The sequence below is a fragment of the Myxocyprinus asiaticus genome, chromosome 11 (assembly GCF_019703515.2).
Source record: "Myxocyprinus asiaticus isolate MX2 ecotype Aquarium Trade chromosome 11, UBuf_Myxa_2, whole genome shotgun sequence".
NCBI classification, from domain to species: Eukaryota; Metazoa; Chordata; class Actinopteri; order Cypriniformes; family Catostomidae; genus Myxocyprinus; species Myxocyprinus asiaticus.
This window is the reverse complement of record NC_059354.1, coordinates 49,779,484-49,805,567: the sequence shown is the minus strand read 5'-3', so window position 1 is coordinate 49,805,567 and position 26,084 is coordinate 49,779,484. Positions and strand designations below refer to the sequence as shown.

General features: G+C 36.8%; 1 protein-coding gene across 1 annotated transcript in view; it reads left to right on the top strand.

The window, feature by feature from the left end:
* Positions 1-26,084, top strand: part of gpc6b (glypican 6b) — a 54,994-nt gene that overhangs the window by 23,314 nt on the left and 5,596 nt on the right. The window contains exons 5-7 of the mRNA XM_051710652.1: positions 7,286-7,416; positions 9,604-9,747; positions 24,285-24,421. Coding sequence (XP_051566612.1) covers positions 7,286-7,416; positions 9,604-9,747; positions 24,285-24,421 — 412 coding nt within the window. The remainder of the gene's footprint in view (positions 1-7,285; positions 7,417-9,603; positions 9,748-24,284; positions 24,422-26,084) is intronic.

The following is a 26,084-nucleotide window of genomic DNA, read 5'->3' as shown; positions in this document are numbered from 1 at the left end:
GAGTTTTAGAAGAGAACGATGTCTCAAACTGTGCTCCGATGATACGAAATCTGCAATCAAAGGTTAAGAGATCGCATTATAAAACTCAAAGTATTTCTCTTCAAATTTTTCCGAGACAAAATGATCTGAGCTAAGCTCGCCGCATTAATTTTAAAGCTCTATACTCTTACAGTATGACAACAGTTGTCTCATTTGTGTCTGTTTTTATTTCTCAATTTTAGGAGACGTCCGATACAAGATCAGTTCTTAAAACATAGCTGACCTCTTCCGAGCAATAACATTTTCCTCTGGTAAATCTGTTTCTCAGTGCGAGTGTTCATGCAGTGTCCCGAGCAGACAGAAATAGCTGTTGAGCTTCAGTCCAGCAGAGCCTTCATTCACTGAACTGATGCAACATGCAAAAACATTTTAAATCCAATGCAAATTCTTCTCAGAATAACTCTCTGTTGTGCATATTCAAATGTAGCATTGCAAAATTGGAAACGGTTATAAAACACGCATACTTAGGGTGTTTAAAGACCTGCTGCAGTCAGTATATTTAGTATAGTCCTAATGCATATGCCTTTCCACATTCTCAACTAACACCATTCCTATAGAAAACCAATGTTTCTGTCTCCAGCTTTTTTTGTAATTCGCGTTCATATTTATCCCTGTTAGCATTTGACAAATGCACAAATTAGACTTGCCCTTTCCGCAGTCCTCGGTTACCAAAGTGTAAATGGATCCTTATCGATTTTATTTGCTCATTTCTTTTTAATTGCACGATTTGTTTCATTAGGTAACCGGATCTGGCCACAACTTCACAATTCATGAAAATTCAAGCCCCAAACATTTCCTGTGTCCTGAGAGGGCCTGCTCATGAATAAGAGATAAGTGGTGAAAACATTGCAGAGGTCCAAACCAATGAGGTTTTTATGGGGTTTAATGAAGAAAAATGACGATTTGTCATTTTTAATGTAAACGCTCTCTGAATCTGCTTTTTAATACTTTAGCTAATTTTACTAAGCCTTACAGTAAATTGATATGCTTGAAAATTGCTCAGTGTTTTCTTTAATAGTTTAACAAAGCTCCATTTATATTAAGTTGCTAATGTAAGTCAAGCATTATCAAAATGTAGGCTATAGCAAATCATTGGTTGGACTGGGACATAATTTCAGGCCTGGAGTCTCGCACTCATTCAGGCCACCCAATAAACCCACAACTAATTTTAAAACCAAAGCTGATGTTGTGGATAATGATTTAACTACACTTTATGCTAAGGTTGCATATGTTAATGCATGAACTTAACATTCCTAATTTGGTTTAAAGACATACAATGAATATTTTTCATGCATTTGTTCATGTTAGTTAATGTTATTTTATACACCGTTCATGTTAGTTCTTAATGATGTTATATTGACTAATTTTTGTACTTTAAACTGTATTACTATGTGTAGAGATTAACAAACCGTAATGTTAATTTTTCATGTTAATTCATTGTGTAACGTTAATGAATACACAACCTTATTTCAACGTGTTACTGATACATTTAATGAAAAGCAATCAAACAATGCCTCCGTGGATTGATTACTCTAGATGCACTTTCTTAACTAACTTAATAGTAAATACCTGTCCTCTTTGTACTCTTTCTCTGACTCATCTTTGACTTCCATTGACTTCCATTGCAAGTGTCTCACTGGAACACAGCTTTGTTTTTATAAAGAAAAGGAGGGGCATGTCAAAATCAATCATGAAAATCTCTTTTTCTAGAGAAGATTTTCATGAATTCCATCTGTGAAGTTTAAAGATAAAACATGAAAATTATTTGGATATTAAACCATTTCCTCCTATTCCAGCTTAATTGCTGAGACAACGGTAAGTATACCATTTGAAGGTCTATTTAAAAGTTGCAACCAGGCCTGGACTGGCCATCGGGAGTGGCGGGGGAAGTCCCGATGGACTGGTGAAAGATTTGGCCCGCTTGTTTTTATTTACTTATTTATATTGCCACCCAAGTGATTTCTGAATTTGGCATTCGATGATAAATCGATAGTAAATCACAAATCCGCTGGTCTTGACTAGTTTGGGCCACTCCTAAAATGGGCCATTGACTTTGCGTGAGCGGCTCAAGTAAATGCGCGGAAAAACCCGCTCATTCAAGGACGTGCATTCATTCAGTACATGGAGAGAGTACTGGTGCAAAGGGATTTATTTAATTGTAAATATCACTCCATATTGTGATCATTTGCTATCATTATTGGGCCTAATTGAACTTTTTTATATGGATCAAACATAGTGCTTTTTTACAACACTACCATTAGAATATTTAAAGAAACATGAATTGATTTTATTTATTAATTCTTAATTTTATTCTGCATGATGCGAGGGCATTTATCTTTCAATTCAGTTAAAACACTACAGTTTAGTTTTTTTCTTTCTACCTGCCAATGATGATTCAGAGGAAAAAAAAAAACGTGCCTGCAGCCTATTGTTGCTATATTAACGAACGCAACTTCCGCTCGTCTGATTGACGGGTAACGTGCTCTCATTTCAGTTAATTTTGTGTTATTTTTTTGTTATTTCAGCTGACAGTATGCTTTATATATTTGGATAGACTGCTTTAAGTTAAAGAGGGTAAACTCTGTCATTCAACTGCACTGTGCACAAGCACAAGCGTTTTCTGCGCTCTCTGCATGTACTGAATGAATGCACGTCCTTGAATGAGCGGGTTTTTCCGCGCATTTACTTGAGCCACTCACGCAAAGTCAATGGCCCATTTTAGGAGTGGCCCAAATTAGTCAAGACCAGCGGATTTGTGATTTACTGTCGATTTATCATCGAATGCCAAGTTCAGAAATCACTTGGGTGGCAATATAAATTAATAAGTAAATAAAAACAAGCGGGCCAAATCTTTCACCAGTCCACCGGGACTTCCCCCGCCACTCCCGATGGCCAGTCCAGGCCTGGTTGCAACTTTTAAATAGACCTCCAAATGGTATACTTACCGTTGTCTCAGCAATTAAGCTGGAATAGGAGGAAATGGTTTAATATCCAAATAATTTTCATGTTTTATCTTTAAACTTCACAGATGGAATTCATGAAAATCTTCTCTAGAAAAAGAGATTTTCATGATTGATTTTTGACATGCCCCTCCTTTTCTTTATAAAAACAAAGCTGTGTTCCAGTGAGACACTTGCAATGGAAGTCAATGGGGCTAATCCGTAAATGTTAAAATACTCACTGTTACAAAAGTATAGACACAAGTTGTAAACAATGTATGTGTTAAAATTGTTTTGTGATAAAATCACTCACTAACTTTCTTCTGTATAAGGTTTTATCCAATTTACAAATTCGTTGCCATGACGACGTAACACAGTAAACACTCAAATGACAACTTAAACAACTTTACAGCTGAAATTATGCACAAGTTTTAACAGAAGAATTAATGTAAGTGCGCTTTTTTTTTTTTTTTGGCTTCACATTTCTCTGATTCATCCCTGATGAAGGTCTACTTGCCAAAACACATTGGTATGTGTTGTTCATTTTAAGTCGAATAAAGTTGATCACTGCAAGTGTTCCTGGATTTCTCTGCACCATTCCTGTTGTTTTTATCCATGCACCTTGTGGTTGAATTTAAGTGAAGGTTTCTCAGAAGGTGATTTCTCGGAAGAAAGGTCTTAATGGGCATATTTATTGCATCCCAGTAGAGTCATATTGTCTGGCCAGTATATTATTAAAACAGTGATGCCAGCTGTCTCCTGCCCTGTGCCCACTCAGTGCCCAGCTGCTGTTGAGCATCTGCAGACGATGTTTGGAGGGTTTTGTGGCATTTGAATCTTCAAACATGCTGTCCACGCCTGAGAAAATAGATACTGACGAGAGAATGTTTCCTTCTGTCATATTTGAGGACAAATCTGTTGCCACACCCATCAGCTGGCATTAGAACTGTCTGCGAAAATATTAGAGACGGTTGTTCCATCCAGCCAGCAGCTAAACAGAATGATCTTTTATTTAATTTTTTTAAAGTGATTTCTGGGTCATATTTCACACCAAAGAAAAAAAGAAAAGATGTTTCGCAATAAAGCCTATTTTTTCGGACCATTATGATTTTTTGCATTTGTTTAAATGACAATTAAACCTAAAGTGTGTAATTTCTGCACCACTAGAATCTCCAAACAAAATTGCAAATGTACACTATGTTTACGAACAGCTTTTTGAACTCTCCCCCTGTCTGCTGATGTTCAAACAAACAGTCTCACCCCAAACTAGGGGTGTAAAAATGCATCGGTGCATCGCGGTGCATCGATCTATTAAAGAAATTAATGCATCGATTATCATTCTAAATTAATACCCAATGAGTCCGTCTCATATTACACAAACATTCTCTAACCTACACGAGGAGATGGATGGACGGACATAGATGGTGTTCAACTTTTGGAGCTATTTGGATTAAAAAATTAAGAGTCGTAAAATTTAAATGACTGATTGTGGAGTGGAGAATGATGTCATCCGAATTCACAAATCATGAAGAATAAAATGCAATATTATTTACATATTTACGACAGCGCATAGCAGATTTATAGCCAATTGAAGTCTGAATTTCAAATCGCTAACTATCTTTACTGCGGTCTTTACATGCTAATAATAGACAGTTTTTCATTCTATGACCCTGCTGAGCCTGCTTCATTAAAACCTGGATCGTAACACATGTTAGACCAACAATAGTCCTCCAATTGTTGTCCCAACTAGTCAATCAGAGTTGTCTTTTTATATTTATTTTGGAATGCCCAATTCCCAATGTGCTCTAAGTCCTCGTGATGGTGTAGTGACTCAATCCGGGTGGTGGAGGACGAGTCCCAGCTGCCTCTGCGTCTGAGACCGTCAATCCGTGCATCTTATCACGTGACTTGTTGAGCACGTTACCACGGAGATGTAGTGTAGTGTGTGTGTGTGTGGAGGCTTCATGCCATCCACCGCGGCATCCACGCACAACTCAAAACGTGCCCCACCGAGAGCAAGAACCACATTATTGCAACCACAAGGAGGTTACCCCATGTGACTCTACCCTCCCTAGCGACCAGGCCAATTTGGTTGCTTAGGAGACCTGGCTGGAGTCACTCAGCACACCCTGGGATTCGAACTAGCAAACTCCAGGGGTGGTAGCCAGCGTCTTTACCACTGAGCTACCCAGGCCCCCCAAACAGAGTTATCTGAACAAACAATTTCATATTGAACAGTGTTGCTGATGTGTGAGTTCCCAACATGCATTGCAACATGAATTAATTATGTGGTTAGTGTTATAGTTGAAGTTATGAAGCTGACTTTATTTATGCTATTTTTGATGTTTGTTTTTTGTTGCCACTGTAAGTTAATAGTTGTGTGGTGATGTTAGGAGCTCATCTTTTAACTTAATGAGGTTTGTTGATTGTCACCATTCTTAAAGTTTGTGTGTTATAGGGATGAGGTCTATTGTGTGTCTATGTCAAACTATTGTACATACTGCCTTGCAAAACAAATCTCCCTCTTCAGAGGCAAATACAGGAGGTAACTTCATATAAATGTAATTTAAATGGCGACAAAATGTAAGTTCTATCAGGAAGACTCGCAGATGTGTGTGAAATTCAAGATGACATTTATTTGATGAATATAAACAGAAATGTAATGTCTCTCTTTGGCGAAAGCCCCATCTGGTGGTCTGAAGAAGCTGTACTCGGAACCGTCATATCCTGCTGGAGATAGGAGGCAAGGGCGAGATGCCTACCCCCGTGCAGGACGGGACTCAACTGGTGGTGGTGGGGTGGTGGAGGTTGCCGTGTTAGCACACTGAAACAGCAATGTGATAGATTGTGAGCAGACTTATAAAGCAATGGCTTACATGTGATTGGCTAGGAGTTACCTAGCTAATGGTGCGATGATGTACAGCTGCTAGTCTTCCCGCTAGAACTACGCTGCGCTTACCTTTCTCATATTGCGAGTTGTTAGTTGGCTGAACTAGAAATGAGTAGTTCTCAAGAATTTGTACATTTAGTGAACAAACAAAGTCACATTGACTAAACAAAGCAATGTTACTGAGGTCAATTATTAAAACAGTCATTGAGAGAACCCAAAAATCTTACTGCATCTTGTTGCGTTGAATTTTTACACGATATTGTGCTTATTAAATATTCAATATTTTTGCTTATTCTTCTTTTTTTCTTTTGGTTGGGGGGGATTTTTCCCCTTTTTCTCCCAATTTGGAATGCCCAATTCCCAATGTGCTCTAAGTCCTCGTGGTCGCATAGTGATTCGCCTCAGTCTGGGTGGTGGAGGACAAATCTCAGTTGCCTCCGCGTCTGAGACGGTCAACCCGCGCATCTTATCACGTGGCTTGTTGAGCACGTTGCCACGGAGACATAGCGCGTGTGGAGGCTTCACGCCATCCACTGCGGCAACCACGCTCAATTCACCATGCACCCCACCGAGAACAAACCACATTATAGCGTCCACAAGGAGGTTACCCCATGTGACTCTAGCCTCCCTAGCAACCGGGCCAATTTGGTTGCTTAGGAGACCTGGCTGGAGTCACTCAGCACACCCTGGGATTCGAACTAGCGAACTCCAGGGGTGGTAGCCAGTGTATTTTATCCACTGAGCTACCCAGGCCCCTATTTTTGCTTATTCTTAAAATTTTGGCATTTCGTTTTAATAACAAGTTTCCATTGAAATGATAAATATTATGTAGAGATGACTCAAACTGATATTTATGAAATTGAAATGGCTTAAACATGTTTTTGAGTGTTTAATGTCAGGAAAATACTGTCACAGTGCAAAACATCTTAAAAAACATCTTTATTTTTTGGTACTTTGATTTTGGCCAAAAATAGCAAAAATTATCCTCATGTCATTCTAAACGAGTATGCAGTTAATATTTCAGTAGAACACAAAAATAGAACTGTATAAAGAATCTTCACGCAGCTATTTTCCATATAACGACCACTCATGACCATGTCTGTAATACGAGTCGTATGGAGTACTATCATCGGGTTACTTTTATGGTACTATATGATGCTTTTGTCCTTTTTGGAGCCTGATAGATGTGGTCATTGTATACAAAAGCTGTGTTCAAATTTTTCCGGAAATCTCATTTTTGTGTCCCATGAAAAAGTAACAGCATTCACCCAAATACAATGAATGTTTTGAACTGTTAATCAAATAAATCACATTTAAAAGACCAAGAAAAAGATGGTCCAGTTCACTCCTAAGAGACTCGTAGAGGTTGTTCCACAAGATAGATTTAAGAGCTGTCTGTCTCTCCATGTTTTGACAGATGCCATGTTGCTGGTGACGGAGCGACTGGAGGGACCGTTCAACATCGAGTCTGTCATGGAGCCGATAGATGTGAAGATATCAGAGGCCATCATGATAATGCAGGAGAACAGCATGCAGCTCTCCCATCAAGTATGTTTGCGACTTCCTTCCCCTCTCATCCTGCACCCAGATCAACACAGCTGTGTTTTGTCCATAATGATCATGTTGTGATATCATGTCTTGTACAAGCAAGCCTAGAATTTTGTGATCTGTTGGTTTCACTGCCATCAGGTCCAAAACCCGAACCCTGTCATCCTCCATTCCAGTTTTATTTTTAACAACATAGTTGTGGATGGTCAGAAATTTGTTGCTTTGCTCAAACGCCGGTAAATGTGTCTTTGCATCTCTCTGAATTCTGACGCGGCCACTAATTGTAGTTTCTCAAGAAGAAAAAATGTCAAAGTGTGGTCAACTTGCAGGAGGTAGTATTATCTTGCCCCCTCAGGGGATTAAAGTTTTTGGAATAGTTAAAGATGACATTTGTAATCGTTTTTTTTTTTTTTTTAATCAGAATACCTTCCCATATCCCAGTTTAATATGTCAAAACTACAAGTAAGCAATCTGTAGGTTGATTTCCCTGAAAAGTGCAACATTGTTACTTTGTGCCGAGCATCCCGACCAGCCCAAAATAGAAACATTGATTCGGGGGCGGGACTGTCTATCTTAACAGAATTTTTCACATCATATCAATATAATGACATTTTTCATACATGCAGTTTTTAATGACATTTGTGCTTTTAAATATTTTTTATTTGTCACACCGCAGGACGATATAATATGAACTCTAGTACTGATGGCAAAAACATGATTAAAAAAAAAATAAAATGGTAAACAGTCACAGTGCCTTTATAATACACTTTCCCTACATATTCATATAGATTTTTAACCTAAAATCGTTTTTCACAATGTTTTAAAAAGTGGAGGGCACAGTTGGGGGTTGGAGGTGAGCTCATGAATATTAATTATGCACAAATAATATTTTACTATTATGATGAAGAAATAGTCCATGTGTCAAAATGGAAATGCAAATTCAATTATATAACGATTAGAAATGTAAAAAAAAAAACAACATACACATCAAAGCTACAATGTCATAATTGCTGACCAATTCAAGTGCACAAATGAACACTTGACATTTAATTTGATAACACATTTGTTTGCATTTCGCTTTTGCTTGTTTTTGTGCTTTTCCTTTTCTCTGCAATTTGGAATGCCCAATTCCCAATGCGCTCTAAGTTCTCGTGGTGGCGTAGTGACTCGTCTCAATTCGTGTGGCGGAGGATGAATCTCAGTTGCCTCCGCATCTGAGACCGTCAATCCACGCATCTTATCACGTGGCTTGTTGAGTGTGTTACCGCGGAGACGTAGTGCGTGTGGAGGCTTCACGCTTTTCTCCGCGACATCCACGCACAACTCATCACGCGCCCCATTGAGAGCAAGAACCACATTATAGCGACCACGAGGAGGTTAGCCCATGTGACTCTACCCTGGTTGCTTAGGAGACCTGACTGGAGTCATAATAATTTTTCTTTTGACGGAAATGTCCTTTAAGTCAGTATTTCCTCATGTAATGTAAAACAATAAATGTAACAATTTCAGTTGGCGATACTGTGCAAAATGACAAAAACGTGTGTCAAACTGTAACAGAGTAAACTTCAACCAAATATTCAAATATTTTGAAAAATATGTAAATTACTTAAACATGTATCAGACATCAAAAAACCCTTCGTCAACAAGCATTTTCATTAGTAATTTCATTGATGAGATTAAAGTGTAGCGAGAGAACATCGTCGCTGTCAAAGCCACTGATAACAGGCGCAGTAAGCACTCGTAACATTAAAAATAACACAATCCATCACCAGATCGCCAGTCATTATAACACACATGGCAGTATAATGACATGGAAACTTCTGATCAAGAACATTGCGGAAAGTAAAAGTTTGAGCAGGAACAGTGACTGGAAAAACCCATATTGGTGGACCTCGATTCTGAAAATCCCCCTCAGTGTCTATGGTGGTTACAGCCCTGATTTAATGCCATGAAATATTATGTGGTCAAGAACGAATCTAACTTTAGGTATTATAGGTCCAGCTAACTTGGACGTGACCATTTCATTTGTATTCATTTTATTTGGGAAATTCGTGGGCAGTGAGAATAGCAAGTTCCCTCCATACTTGAGTGCAGTCTTGTTTGTCTTTCTCCATTCCTCAACGTAACTCAATACCTCCACTGTATGCAGACGGACTATGAGAACACATCCTCTCCATGTAATTGCAGGTTTTCCAAGGTTGTGGACAACCAAAGCCTTCTGGAATAAGCAGGGCAGCCCGCGGCGTCCCTGACACGTTCAATGTCCGCTTTAGCCCGTACAACCCAGAGGAACTTCCGACCACCTCAGCTGGCACTCGCCTCGACCGCCTGGTAAGAAGGGAATATACCGTGCTGACACTGAAGTACCTCGCCACAGGCTCTGTTCCAAAACCTTTCTGTCTACTGCCTACATAGACAGCTACCTTCTGCCTTCTTAATTGTATCATTGTACAATAATAACACATCTCTATGATACTTCCTTAAATTAACATTATTAATATTATGTTAGAATAATATAATATTCAAATTGTCTGGGTTTCACGGTTTTATTTATTTATATAGTCTGGATCTTTTTAAGAGGACTCAAGTGTGAACATCCTTTCCAGAACAGTATTTCCGGTTTGCAGTAGAGGGCAAAACATGGTTTAATTTTGGTAAAAAGCAAAGATGCTTCAATTTCTTTTTAAATATATATGTTTTTTTTTTAATGTTTATTAGTGATGGCCGCTTTCGAAACACTGCCTAACAGGCCGAGTCCGAGTCGAGTCCGAATGAATCTGTCCATGAATCTGAATTAAAATTGTAACCGTAAACTCAACATCAATATTTTAAGCTTATTTTAACTTTCACAACTAAGAAAAAAACTATTGTCAATATAAATGTAACAAACACACCTCTATATTCTATATTACCTCTGTATTTTGATTAGTATCCTGCTGAACAGACTTCAAAGTGCTTTCAGAATGAAAGTATATGCTTTAGGTGTATGAAGACAAAACTGTACTTTACATTTACATTTATTCATTTGGCAGACGCTTTTATCCAAAGCAACTTACAAATGAAGAATACATCATAAGTGATTCATCTTAAGGAGACATTGGTACGAAAAGTGCTGCATTACAAAGTTGCACTAGCATCAGAATAGCATTCAAAACAGATTAAAGTGCAAAAAGATTTAGTATGTGGTTAAGTGCTCATGGAAAAGATGTTTTTAGCCATTTTTTGAAGACAGAAAGTGAGTCAGCTTCACGGATGGAGTTGGGAAGGTCGTTCCACCAACGTGGTATGATGAAACCGAAAGTCCGGGAAAGTGTTTTGGTGCCTCTTTGTGTTGGTACAACAAGGCGACGTTCCTTAGACGACCTCAGGCTTCTGGTGGGCACGTAGCTCTGCAGAACGCACTTCTTATTGCATTTTAGTTATTTGTTGCTTTTTCCCCTTCACTCAAACATAAACTAAAGAAAGTGAAAGCTACGTTAGTCATTATTGTTGTTTCTAATTTTAATTTAGTTTTTATTTCTACTTCATTTTCAATTTGTCAATTTAATTTAGTTTTATCTAAAATTATCCCTATCTAAAGAAATAATATATACTGAGATTTCTCTATCTGCCGACTGGTTTGGGAAAATAATGAGTCAACACAGTAATAATCTTGCTGAGAAATTACATCTCACGACTTGACTGCAAATGCTTCATCTGAAAACACTGGAAAAGCCCAGTGATAATATTAGGGCCATTTAACACGGACATGACACGGGTTACTTCGCGGAAAACGTGGGGTAGTTCTGCACATTGCTTGTGCACCAAAAACCCTGATGTTATCGCTTTAAAAAAATAAGAGGTATCATAAAAATGTAGTACTGCCTTGAAGAAGCTATTGACAACAGATACTCTCACACCCCAAATGATCCGGTTCTAAAGTTTACATTCCCTTGGTTCTTTTTGTCTGGGGGGGGGGGGGATTTTCCCCTTTTTCTCCCCAATTTGGAATGTCCAATTCCCAGTGCGCTTTTAAGTCCTCGTGGTGGCGTAGTGATTCGCCTCAATCCGTGTGGCAGAGGACGAATCCCAGTTGCCTCCGCGTCTGAGACCGTCAACCCACGCATCTTTTCACGTGGCTTGTTGAGCGCGTTGCCACGGAGACGTAGCGCGTGTGGAGGCTTCATGCCATCCACTGCGGCATCCGCGCTCAACTCACCACATGCCCCACTACATTATAGCGACCACGAGGAGGTTACCTCATGTGACTCTAACCACCTTAGCAACCGGGCCAATTTGGTTGCTTAGGAGACCTGGCTGGAGTCACTCAGCACACCCTGGGATTCGAACTATCGAACTCCAGGGGTGATAGCCAGTGTCTTTTACCACTGACCTACCCAGGCCCCCCATTCCCTTGGTTCTTAAAGGATAAGTTCACCCAAAAATGTAAATTCAGTCATTGTTTACTCACTCCTGTGTTGTTATAACTCCATATGATTTTCTTTCTTTTTCTTAACACAAAGGGAGAAACTGTGAAATAAATAGAATACAAATTGTGCTCTGTGATGTCACACAATGGCAGTTTATGGTGACCATTTTTCAAGCTTCAAAAGGACACAAAAGTATAATTCAGAAGTCTAATAAATTATTCCATGAGACTCATGATTGTTATGAAAGCATATGATAAGGTTTGGTGAGAAACAAACTGAAATCTGATGTATTATTAAGTGAAACTCTTCACCGACCGTTGATCTCCTGTGCGCGTTCATGAGACAGACTCTACGTGAGCTTTAGAGCTCCTCGCACAAGAGCAAACTCTTTGCTTTCTCTGTGATTAATGACTGTTTGTGTAATAATTGTTCATGAGTCCCTGCTTTGTCCTGAGCTGTGAAGCTGCCCACATTTCTTAAGAAAAATACTGTACATTCTTTGGTTTCCCAGCATCTCCTGCACATTTGAGTTCTTCCCAACAGTGGATATGTGATATAGACATCCAGCTTTTGACACTTAGGACAATTGATGGACACATACACAACTATTACAAAAGGTGCAAACATTCATTGATGCTCAAGAAGGCAACACAGGAACCAAGGGGATGCAAACTTTTGAACAGGACGATTTGTGTAATTTACAGTACATTTTGTGTAATGTAGCTTTTGAAGGGCAGTGCTACATATATAATCTTTTATCTCTTATATTTGCATACATTCTGAAAGGGGTGTGAAAACGTATAGGCCTAAAACAAAAGGTGTATGCAAACTTCTGCAATAAATAGTGTGTGAAAATGTTTATTTTATATTTTGTTTTTCACTATTTAACCACATTTGAGCTTTTTTAATTTACAAATTCCACGTAGCCTATTCTATCCATATAATTTCATATTGCATGTGTAATTATGAGTAGACTTGTCATGTCAGGTACACATTTTAACACAAAATTCACAACACTGGAACATACAATTCAAAATACAATTCCCACATCTCAACATTTAAAGGAATGTTCCAGGTTTAATACAAGTTAAGCTCAATCGGCAGCATTTGTGGCATAATACTGATTATCACAAAAATACATTTTGTCTCGTCCTGTCTTTTCTTTCTAAATAATTTTTTTTGTGGTAATCAATATTATGCCACAAATGCTGTTGATTGAGCTTCACTTGCATTAAACCCGGAATATTCCTTTAAGTCCTTGTACTATGTAAAATATGTCTGATTTACCTCTATGCTCACGGGGAAAATGAACATTCAGAAAACACCCTGCTTACATTTTCATGCGTTGCGCCAAGAAATGGATCGGCTTCTTTCAGCTTGTTGTTGAAAATGCATTTTTGCATTAATTGAGCGTTTGCGCTGACTGACAGGACAACAGAGCACGAGCGCTAAGCGCATGACGTCATTGCCTTGGACTCGGCTGGACTCAGAAAACGGCTAAGTAAAAATGCATCCGAGTCCGTGACAAGTCCAAGTCCATTAAAACTCGAGTCCAAACTCTAAATGCAAGTACTTTAAATGTAAATACAATGCAACATGTATGTACATAATAAGTACATTGTATCAAATGCTTAAGTACATAGTAGGGCCACCTAATATAAAGTGGGTCCAAATGTTTGTCTACACTAATGAATGGCTTTGACCGTTATCATGCACCTTGCGCTGCTTTTAAAAGACTCGATGTCAAGTTAGGACTCTAAAAAGGAGACCCCATCCTGTTTCATCTGGCTGTTGTGCTGTTTTGAAGGCATCCTGGGCCGTTTTTGGACCCATCTGTGCTATTTTTAGTTGTTAGACGTTTGTACACATGCACTATATGGACGTCTTTAATCATTTCGATGCATTTCTGGCTTTGACTTGTTGAAGCTGGTTGAAGCACCCAGCCTCACCATGTATTCTGAACATTTCACGGCTCATATCAGGTGGATTGCCTGTGAACCAGTCACAATATGATTTAAGCTTCGCAAAGGAACTGTTATTGAAGGATGGGGCCGTTAAACACTACCGGACCCGTGAGTAAACCATTTCATTCGCAAATGTTTCAAATGTCATGACTGTTTGATAGTTGCTTTTGGGAACATTTTTATACATTCAGATGAAATGTGTTGGGTGCATGTTACATGTTAATCCTGAAAAGTAGTTTTATAAATTATAATGTGAAGCTTGTTTTTTTTTTTTTTTTCTTCGATTGAGTTTCAAATATGGCTGTATTTGAGGGACTGTACGAAGTTAGCCAATCAGAACAGTGGGCGTTTACATTGAAGTCTTAAAGGGCCACAGAGCTTTAAACTGAGCTTTTAGACAGAGGGCCAGAGACGGGGTGCCCAGATGTCCCGAGCGTGCGGTGTTTCAAGTGCTTCAAAACAGTGAATCATTTTCCGAAGCAATTGGTTCAATTGACTCCAAGTTTCCGAAAGCTTAATTTCTGTTTATCATATCACAGTTTAAATCGCATTATTTTTCAATTAGATATTTTGTCCAAATCGTTCAGCCCTAGCATGCAGAAAACAAAGTATACACTCAGAACAATAACTCTTTGGCTGAACTTGATTCAGTCATGCACAGTGGTTCCACATGATTAAAATAAGTTTTCTTCAATTAAAATGACCATGTAATTTCAACTTGAATACTTCAAGTAGAGGTAACCTAACTGAATCAAGTAAATCCAACAAAATGTAACATTTCAAAATAACTTGGGTTTAAGCTCCACTCTTCACCATGATGTAACCCCTACAACATAACAGATATTCTTTAAAATCTCAACATAATAAATATGAAACACTAACAAGTCTCCTTTATTATACATCTTGCACAGAGACATAAAATAACACTATTTTAACATTTACTCTCCTTGTCGAGTCTCGTCCAAAAATTCTGGGAACTAGAAATCATCTGCCCAGGTTTAGTTAACCAAACCAAAAAAAAAAAAAAAATGTATCAGGTTGTCCCAATGCAAATGGATGAAGTGAAGCTGACAAGACACTTTTTTTTTTTTTTTTTAGTTGAATTGTCAGGAAGGATGAGACAAAAGATCCAAGTGTGGAGACAATGATCTCATTTATTTAACAACACAGCAATGCTAGTAAAGCTTCAAATGGGGGGAACCCCAGCGCCGACTGCAGCGTGGAGAAGGATGGTGTGTTCGTAGGCTTGTGAGTAGTGGTCATGTGCAGAGCAGTTCTGGTGCAGAGAGGTATTGCTAAAGAGAACTCAGGAGAAGCATCAAAGGAGGCGAGGCAACAGGCAGGATGGTAACCACAATCCCGGCGTGCACAGCGCAGACTGAACCAAACAGAGACTCACCGAGACCGTGACATGAATCAACTCCATTAATTTAACTTCCCTTGGTTACATGAATATGAGTAATATGTACATGGGATGATTAAGTAAAATGGACGATAGTTTTGAGAGTACCCTACTGTAACCTTTAAAATGCTTTCTAGGTAGGCAGCACACTAGGTTTTGGAACAGAGCCATCACTTATCTGTTGTTTGCTGAGTGTGGACGGCCTTCTTCTATTGATGCCAAAAATCAATTCTTGGTTCTCCCTTGACCTTTAGTAACTACTCTATTGATTAGCTCTGTATATTGCTATCTGATAGGCTTGAAATAATGTTTACAAATGTTTTTGTCAAGGTTGTGTTTGGCCAGATTTTTCATGCTCCATTTATAAACACTGTATGTCCTATTCTTATCTCCTGCTGAAATGTAGATAAAATACATGCATTTCTTTCTCCTCTCCCTCTCTTTGAAATGCTTGCCAGAGGATTGTGTGGAGAGACATGCAACACAGTGTAAGAGTTGCCCAATGTTTATTCTGCTTCCCATCCAGTCAACTTTGCCTCTCTTTAATGTGCAGCGTCTCAGATACTTTTCAGAGGAAGAGAGATTATTGGCACTTACCCAAAACAACTTGCATTAAATGTGTACATTTAAAGAAAAGTCGTTTTAGTGGCGGAGCAAGTTGTTGCATTTTGATTAAAGATTGCAAAGACAAATGTTTCTTTGCAATAATATGCACAGATGAGCTGTTCACAGGAAGACCAGGAACGTGCATTAAGAAGGTAAAAAGTTTGTGTTTGGCCATATTCACCCATGCCGAGCTCGACTTATACTTCAAATGTGTATTGCACACTTTCAGCCAATCGATACAACATAACTGGAGAAATTCTCAGCTTATTTCATGCTGAGATCATTCCAAAATCCACGCAATTCAGAAAGCTCTAGATATTCAGGCACGTGTCTCTCTCGGGAGGTGCTGCATTACGCCACATGATGTCTGTGACTCCTCCAGTGCATCTGCTAATGGGTACGAGTCCTTGAGGGCCTGATAGCTATTAAAGATAAGACTGGGTCTTTTCTGACAGAGTCAAGGGGAAGAAAGCCGAGGCATAACAAACATGCTTAGCACCGACTGTTACTGTCATGGCATAATAGCCTCAGTTTTCTTTGTTAATTCTGAGTGCTCAAGGTTTGGCTGGTAAGCATGGTCCAGTAAGACCCAACTGGCAGATGCAGTAACTACACTGTTATGCAGGCAGAAAGCATCTTTCTCCACTGACAGCCGTACAAAAGTAGCCATGCATTCTGACCAAATTTAATAATGTTATTGCATGTCAGATCATCCAGATTTTAGAAACCTCCCTGGCTAGAGTTTTTGATTTTGGTCATACTTTTTCTGATACGGGGTGGGGGTGGCGACATTGTTTTATTTTTACACAGAGATAGGTAGGTCTGTTGCTAAGATCAGTTGACTGCCCCTTGTTGCATTATATGCCAGTAGTGTGTTTTTTGTGTTTTTCCAAAGCTTGAGTGCATATAACTCCTGAAGTATTAAAAACATCTAAATATCCTTTTAGATTCTAGTTCAGAACAAACTTTCCTTTTTGCATCTTCATTTTTAATGCCTTATATGGTTAAATCCCAGAGATATGGGGCTCTCAGTGTGACGCCATGCTTAAATTGTTAAATATTACATTTTCAATAGAGAAAAAACAAATGTCACATGGTATGAAGCTACAGTAGTTTTTCTTGTCCAACAAAACAAAGTAAAAGTAGAAATAACGTTGAAAACAGAAATGCACCTTTATTTATCCACATAAAAAAAGTAATGTCAAAATGTATATTTTCAAGAGTCCAAAAATGCACTATTATTAAAGGGGCCATGACATGTCTTTTTTTATTATTGTACATGTATCTTGAGGTTCACATGTGGTATTAGTAAAAATGTTTGCACAAAAAAAACAAAAACAATGTTAAACAATCATTTTCCATCCTCACTCTTATCCTCTATCAGAAACGCTAACTTTTAGTGCTGCTTCTCCTTTAACCTTGTGCGTCCTCCTGCGTGGTCATTGTGTTTTGTCTTTGCTATACATAATGCATAATTTAATTTCATTTAAACAGACTGATCTCAGTTCAGCACACTCTGGGTAAAGGGTAAAACTTTTGAGTCATGTGACAAAACAACATGGAGTTTGTCTTTGCGAGAAACGCCAACAAAACTACATCTTGTAAGAAACCTCATTAAGTTTTTTCTTTGAAACCTGTTTGACTGAATAGACTAGAGTCTCTAGTTTTATCCGATATGCCATATTGAAAAATTGAGCGATTTATCATGAAACGGCATGCTGTTAAGCACAACTACATATGAGGACTATAGGCCATTTTTCCCCTTAGAAATCTTATATTCACTGTGCATTATCACATTGAAAATAAATGTATTCCTCCAAAATCTGACAAAATGTTGCTTTCAGAGAATTTATATGAAGTTAGGATGAAAATAAGGTGCATTTCTAACTGTTCTGAGACCAGTGCAGACAGACAGCACACTGGAGGTTAAGTCATTCCCTAAATAGGGAGCAAGGGAGCATCCTATAGCTCTCTATGCAGTTAAGTGCATTCACTCATAAAATCCGACCAAAAGTTCAGTTTCAGGTTTCAGAGCTGCATGTCTGGGAGGGATCGCAAGAGTAATCCAATTAAATAAAATAAAAAATGAAAATACCTTAACCTTTCTGTTATTTTTTACAGATTAGCAATCATCAGCTGTATTAATAAACACTCACTCAAGCTTCTGTTTGATATGGAGTCTTGCTTACTGCACAATGGGAAACTCGAACAGATGCATAGATTTAATCATTTGGATCATTTAGGCACGGCATAATAAACTGCTCTCGATTTATGCAGCTCAATGCGTTTGGATTCATTACACTGACCCCATGAGTTCTCCTGCAGCTCATCCTAACTGTATTACAGAGGTGGAAATGAATTGTGCATGACAGCTCATTGTATCTGAGAGGCTCACATCCAGATATATGGTGCCAATTTGGCGCCTCATGTCACAATAGCTGAAGAAACAGAACGCCAGCTCTCCAATCCTGATGTCACAGATGAATATAATGGTACTACACCAATGCAAATGTTGATAGAGTCACAGAAGCCAGACTTGTTTGTTTTGGAATTTATTTTGGAATATCATTGTTACATTTAGATGGATTTAGTCAGTACTGCATATAAATCATTTATTTATTTATTTATTTATTTATTTAAATTTTTATATGAGCTGTTTTCTTTTCTACATTTTTTACATTTTATATATATCAGTTTGAAACCCTGATTTGTATGATTTTGTCATTTTCTTTCAGTAAACATTAGATAAACATCAAAATTAAATAGGCAAAATGTATATGCCACAACGGCACATTGGTCAACGGCTGTTGTATAAATTGTGCTCCATAAAGTTGACATTTGACACAATGGGTAGAAGGGTTGCAAAAAAAGCATAAATTAAAATATCGCTCCGTACAGTAAGTTATCTGATCAACTCTATTTTACATATATAAAAAAATAAAATAAATGTTTAGATTTTTTTTGTTCCTTTTTATATATATATATATATATATATATATATATATATATATATATATTTTTTTTTTTTTTTTTTTTTTTAATTACTGTAACTTTGGAAGCAGGGATAAAGGGTTGCATATGACAAATTCAGTCAATACGTTTACTATGGTTTGTGTAAAAGATATAGAAAAAGGAATGAAATTATTTGCTTGTATTCCCGTCGAGCTGTAGAAAGGGTTGAAATTATTTTAAAAATAATTTTATATATATATATATATATATATATATATATATATATATATATATATATATATATATATATATATATATATATATATATATATAGTGGACATGAACATTAGCTGAACATTATATTTTTGGTATTTAACATCAGTAAATAATTCTTATATATTGCATATTATAAAATATTGATATAATATACAATTATTACATGTACATAATTATTATAATATATATTAATATTTATTATAATTATGATTTATTATTATTATATATCATAATTATTAATATAATAATTAAAATATATTGTATATGCCAAAATTATGACATTATCGTATGATTTTAATAACTGGATATGCTTGAAGGTCCAGAAAAAGTGGGGCATGGTTAATTTTCATGGTTAATTTTATGTTAAATAATAATTTGTCTAATATATCCAGTAGTGCTCACAACAAAAACACTATATTTGTGTCTCAAATGCTTAAAAAATAAGTAACGATACTTTGTATTCCTTCATGAAAATTCCTTATAGTTGAAAGCTAAGTTAAGGGCAGAATGCAGTGACATAAATATTCTTTTCCAAAATGCTGTGCCATAAATAGTCATTTTAGTTTTTGTGAAACTCAGTTATAGTCGTTTGTTTTCTTTTTTTTTTTTTTTTTTTTTTTTGGTCATGCTTTTGTTTACTCAAGCTCAAAGTAGTCTGATATACATCATAGATGCATGAACATAATTATCACTTTCAAGATAATTATAAGCACGGCAAGGCTAGATTTGTTTGCATTGTGTTTAATTTGTGCTTTGCTGATTGCAGCCTGACAAACAAAATTTGCCATCTGCCAAACAGTGTGCTACCAGACGAATGATCCAAACTCGAGTTCAGTCAGATGAAAGTGATGTTTAGTTATTCACAAAGGATGCTAGAGCAGCTATTTGTGTTTAGATCCACATTTACATGTATTGATTTTGGTGTGGGCTAGAAAAAGCGGATCAAGAATTTTCTTTGCTTTTAGCAATCACTTTATAGTCTTTATAGTTCATTGAAAATGTTAATCTACGGAAGATGTAGGACATGCATAGTTCCCCAGAAGTGCAGTATGTGACCTGTTCATCGTCCAGCTGATGAAATGTTGAAAGAAAGAAAAACATCTTTCTAAAAATTAGATGTGATCTAGGAGCTTTATACAGCATGCATGCCATTGAAAACACTATCCCTCATTTCCATTGCTGTCAAAAATTAAATATTGCACTACTCTGAATAAGGTCTAGTGGTACAATTTTAAGGAATGCTCCTTTTTTAATGGGGAAATCGTGTGGGACACTTTATATTTTTGGTCATTAAAATTAGTTAACAAGTAAAAATATATTTTTCTGGTGTATATGTCAAAAGTATGACATTGTTGTATGACTTTTATTTTGAAAAGGAAAAAAAGGCCTAAGTATCAAGACAAAATACCACTATAACATTTTTAATATATTAAAAATATATAGATGATTAAAAATAAATACAGTAGATGATTACATTAAAATTATATATTTTAAAAATATGGTGTTGAACATAGATTGTTTTTGTTTTACATTTATATACATTTCTTGATTTTTTTTTACTTGATTATTTTACTTAAAATGCGTATATCATATTGCGCAATCACTTAAAGTTATAAATCATGGCAAGAATAACACATTTCTAGGTATTTTTATTCATAAAAAAATAGTGATATTTTAATTTGTTGAAATATATCATATGCAATCTTTTAAACTCATAAATTATGTGAAAAATAAAAGAAAATTCAAGGTATTTTTACACTAAAGAACACATTTCTTGAGTTTTTTTAATGTATTTTTTTACTTGAAATATCTCGGATCCGATGTCTATGAAATATATCTTACTATACAGTCTCTTAGACTCATAAATAATTGCAAGAATAACAAATATCTGAGGTTTTATTCCCAAGCTCTTCACTAGTGATGATACTGAGCTGTGGCGTTCAAGGCTGAAGACATGGAAAAATATAAACAATGTTTTATTTCTTCTGAAAAGATGGCTACTTTTGAATGGCTGTCAATGGAGAAAGATGCCCATCCCAGCATGCCGAACCTTGACCAGCACATCTGAAGTCCTTTTTGATAGACTACCTCTGAAGTGCGTATTTTGCAGCTGTAAAGCTTTTATTGCGGTAGCATGTTTAATCACATTGGAAATGTAGCTCGTGTTGGCATATTCCCACCAGTATGAAGAATAGCTGAACTATGAAAAAGTTCTGGCTGCTGTTCTTCATATCTGTCAATATGTTGATACTGAGCACTGTATTATAAGACATCTTTGTTCCTCAAGAGATCAGGCAGCTCATCCAGAGAGAAGGTGTTGACAGTGAGTATTCCAGACACAGCATGGAGCATCCTTTTTAATCTTCTTTATTTTCAACTATCTCTCCATACTTGTAGCCTGAAGGCGAATCAGCCAAAGCAGAGAAACTTGAAACTGTGCTGTCATCTGACCACGCTAGAGGACGTGAGTTGATGAATTCAGACAGCTATGATGAACATTTTGGTCTGTGCGTACGATGTATTGCAGGGCCGTGCATGGAGTTTTGGAGTGCTAGGCCATACCGATGATTGTTTTGAGAGTGACAGCTATGAGAACATTTTTAGACTCCCAGACAGCTCATAGTGTTGACTATGGAAGGGTGTAGTACACTATACCTGCTGTGTGTACTTGCACTTACATGTTTTATTTTTACTGACACATTGTATCTGCATTATTTGCAAAAATAATTTCATATTCCTCATCATTTACTCCCCCTCATGCCATCCCAGATGTACTTTCTTTCTTCAGAAGAACACAAATTAAGATTTTTAGTGGAATATTTCAGCTCTGTAGGTCCATACAAAGCAAGTGAATGATGACTAGAACTTTGAAGCTCCAAAAAGCACATAAAGGTAGCACATAAGCTATGCACACAACCCCAGTTTAAATCCATGTCTTCAGAATAGATTTGATAGGTGTGGATGAGAAACAGAACAATATTTATGTTCCTTTTTTACTATCTCCACTTTCACTTTCACTTACACATTCTTCTTGGCGATTCGCATTCTTTGTGCAAATCGCCCCCGACTGGGCAGGGAGAAGAATTTATTGTAAAAAATGGACTTAAATATTTATCTTTTTCTCACTTACATCTATCATGTCGCTTCTGAAGACATGGATTAAACCACTGGAGTTGTATGGATTACTTTTATGCTGCCTTTATGTGCTTTTTGGAGCTTCAAAGTTCTGGTCACCATTCACTTGCATTGTATGGACCTACAGAGCTGAGATATTCTTCTAAAACTCTTCATTTGTGTTCTGCAGAAGAAAGAAAGTTATAAACGTCTGGGATGGCATGAGGGTGAGTAAATGATGAGAGAAGTTTCATTTTTGGGTGAACTACCCCTTTAATGAGAAACATCCTAAAAAGTCTTGTATTTATCTGCTGGATAATTTGTCGACGTGTCTGCTCTGAAATTGTAATGTGAAAAAATGAAGACTGCAGCGTCACAGTTTCACAAGCAGCATAACGGCCATATATATGATTTTGAAGATATTTCTCTCTCATGCTCAAACTCCCTTTTCCTCAATCTCGCTGGCATTTAATGATCTGTTCCTTTAACTTTATCATGTTCTTTAATGTTGGAGGTCACTGTCAGCCCTTGTGCAAAATCTCTCTTGCTTCAAACACTTTCCAAATCCTTTTAAAATAAAGAGAGAAGTGCATTGAACATGTTGGGCTTGACTAGCACAGGCAATTAAAGTCATCAGGAAAGAGTGTTTGCAGCCCTTTTGATCTATTTCGAGGGAAACAATATTAAATAAAAAATGTTTGGATGGTGAAAAGTGAGCGTTACACTGAAAAATACAATTTTAAGATTTATGCATTTTAATTTCATAACAAAATTCCATCAATTGCACCTAAATATTTAAAGTTCTATTAATTGTATCTTGTTAAAAATTACACAGTATGATTTGATGGAATTTTGTGATGAAATTGAAATGTGTACATTTTAAAAATAGGCTAAAATGTATATTTTTATGTGTACAGTACATACCAGAATGGAGTCAGGTGGTTGGAGGGGAGGAGTTTTTAGTTGAGAGGGATTTGTGATGTCAGCTGAAAAGGAAAGTCATTTCAGAGGCGGAGCAAGTTATTACATTTTGATAAAAGATTACAAAGACTTTTTTTTTTTTCTGGTGCAATGTGTACCAATGAATCATACAGAATAAGACCAGGAAAATGTATTGAGAAAGTAAATAAGGTCAATTTCATGATGATTTAATATGAAAACATGTAGACTTCTCAAACGAAGAATAAAGATGTATTCATTCATTTAGTGGAATAAATTAATCAATAGTTGACTGTTAATTTGATTAAAACCACATGAAAGTGCATGCAATGTAAATATAACTCAATCCAATGTAGTTTGTTAGTGATCCAGGACCAGGTAATCACTTATTGTCAGGTATAATTGATTTCAAAGCAAAGTTATACATTTTTATTCAAATGTAGTTTATTTATTTATTGCATTGTTCAGTAAAACGTCTTGGAATAGGACACTAGCTCTTAAAAAGCGTATAGGATGGTGCACTATTCTGGTAGAATAATGTATCAAGTCACGGTCAATATGTGAATTCTAAATGTACATTATTTCGAAAATACTTTGTCTACCCGATGCATTGTTATAAATATGAAAGGAGCACAAACCAGTGTGAAACAAGTCCATAAATAGCTGTGCTGACAAATGTGTAGTTCACACAAAACATCTTCAAAAGCCTCATTTTCTGTTTAATTTACAATTCATGTCCAGACTGCAGCACAGCTCCCCCAAGTGGAAAACATGAGCATACATTTTATTGTTGCACTTGCATGCCATTCAAATCACATCTTTAAAAATGGCTAATGAAGAATACTAAATATTGATTGGTTTTACAATTTATGTCTCTCATTCTATACATTTACATTGCAGCTAAATGGTTAAATTATTAAAGGAATAGCCATTTGTTCTTCCGTGGAACAAAAAAAGGAGAGTTTAGGCAAAATGTTACCATTTACTTTAATTGCATTTTTTCTTTTTTCATACAGTGAAGGTAAACGGTGACTTACTGTAGACTGTTTGTCCCTAACATTTTGATAAATATCTCCTTTTGTGTTCCTTTTGGGTTTGGAATGACATGAGGGTGAGTAAATGATGAAATAATTCCCATTTTGGCTAAACTATCACTTTAAGTGCACAACTGTTTCTTTCAATCATTATGATTATGTTGTCATGCAGGTGAGTGACATGAAGGAGAAGCTGAGGCAGTTCAGGAAGTTCTGGTCGTCACTCCCAGAGTCCATATGTCAGGAGGAACATGTGGCGGCGGCTGACGGCATTGAGGACGACTGCTGGAACGGCATTTCTAAGGGCAGGTAACAACAATGCATTAATGCAAGAGATCATCAGTCGTGCTGTTGACTTCTGGATTAACAGTCTGATAGATCAGGGCACATTCATAGTTTTGCTTTATTTAAAGTGTCCACAACAGTTGTAGCCTTTGAAAGGTGTTAAAGACTTTTGTTTGAGACACATATATAAGATAACTTTATGCACACTTGAATCGATAGTTCACCCAAAATGAGAATTCTGTCATCATGTACTCACCCTCATGTTGTTCCAAATTCCTTTGACTTTCTTCAGTGGAACATAGAAGATATAAGGCAGAATGACAGCCTCAGTCACCATTCACTTTCACTGTATAGGATAAAAAGGTGACTGAGATTAATGTAGTGACCAAACAGCAATCATTGGGTCGCATAGGGGCTGTTGACAGGGTGATTTCTGAAGTGTGCATCCAGTAAAGTTTTCCATACCAGGGTTGCGTTTAAAGGGATAGTTCAACCAAAAATGACAATTCTCTCATCATTTACTCACCCTCATGCCATCCCAGATGCATATGACTTTCTTTCTTCTGCAGAACACAAATGAAGATTTTTAGAAGAATATTTCAGCTCTGTAGGTCCATACAAGTGAATGGTGACCAGAACTTTGAATCTCCAAAAAGCTCATAAATACAGCATAAAAGTAATTCATATGACTCTAGTGGTTTAATCCATGTCTTCTGAAGCGATTTGATAGATGTGGGTGAGAAACTATAAATTCTCCTCCCTGCCCGGTAGGTGGTGATATGCACGAAGAATGCGAAAGTGAAAGTGGAGATTTAAAGTAAAAAAGGACTTAAATATTGTTGTTTCTCACCCACACCTATCGTATTGCTTCTGAAGACATGGATTAAACCACGGGAGTCTTATGGATTACTTTTATGCTGCTTTTATGTGCTTTTTGGAGCTTCAAAAGTTCTGGTCACCATTCACTTGCATTGTATGGACCTACAGAGCTGAGACGTGCTGCTAAAAATCTTCGTTTGTGTTCAGCAGATGAAAGAAAGTCATACACATCTGGGATGGCATGAGGGGGAGTAAATGATGGGGTCTTTAATTATAAAAGTTCTGGAAATCAACATGAGTTCAATTCAGAGTCAACTCAGTTCCATACAAATACTTTTTTCCACTTTTCCAGTTATATGCCATGATGCGTTAAAGACAACATGTTATACACGGTCAAAAATTGTTGCACTTACCAACCAACAACATCTTACTTCCTCTTCCTCTACTCACCTAAATGCCCCAAACGCCACCCAGTGTACTACAATGAAATTACAACAAATGTAAATAAAAGCTAAATGCAAAATACAATCAATACAAACAATTAAATGGCTCCTACAGCTAATATACTGTCTAACATCTCCTTTTGCATTTCACATAAGAAAGATTTTACACAATTAAATAAATAAATATTTAAATAAAACATTAAATACATAGTGAAACATATTAAATGAATAAATGTCCCTTGTATTTCATTTTAGCACTACTTCGCGTCCATTTTCTTTTTAGGGTTAATTTTACATTTGCGCACAAGCTTCGTGTTTTCATTTTCAGGGTTATGGTTATCGGCATGTCACTCAATGACAGTGGGTGTCACCTTTAAAATCGATTTCTTTGGATCTTCTGGTTAGTTTAGGAGCGCTTTTCTCAC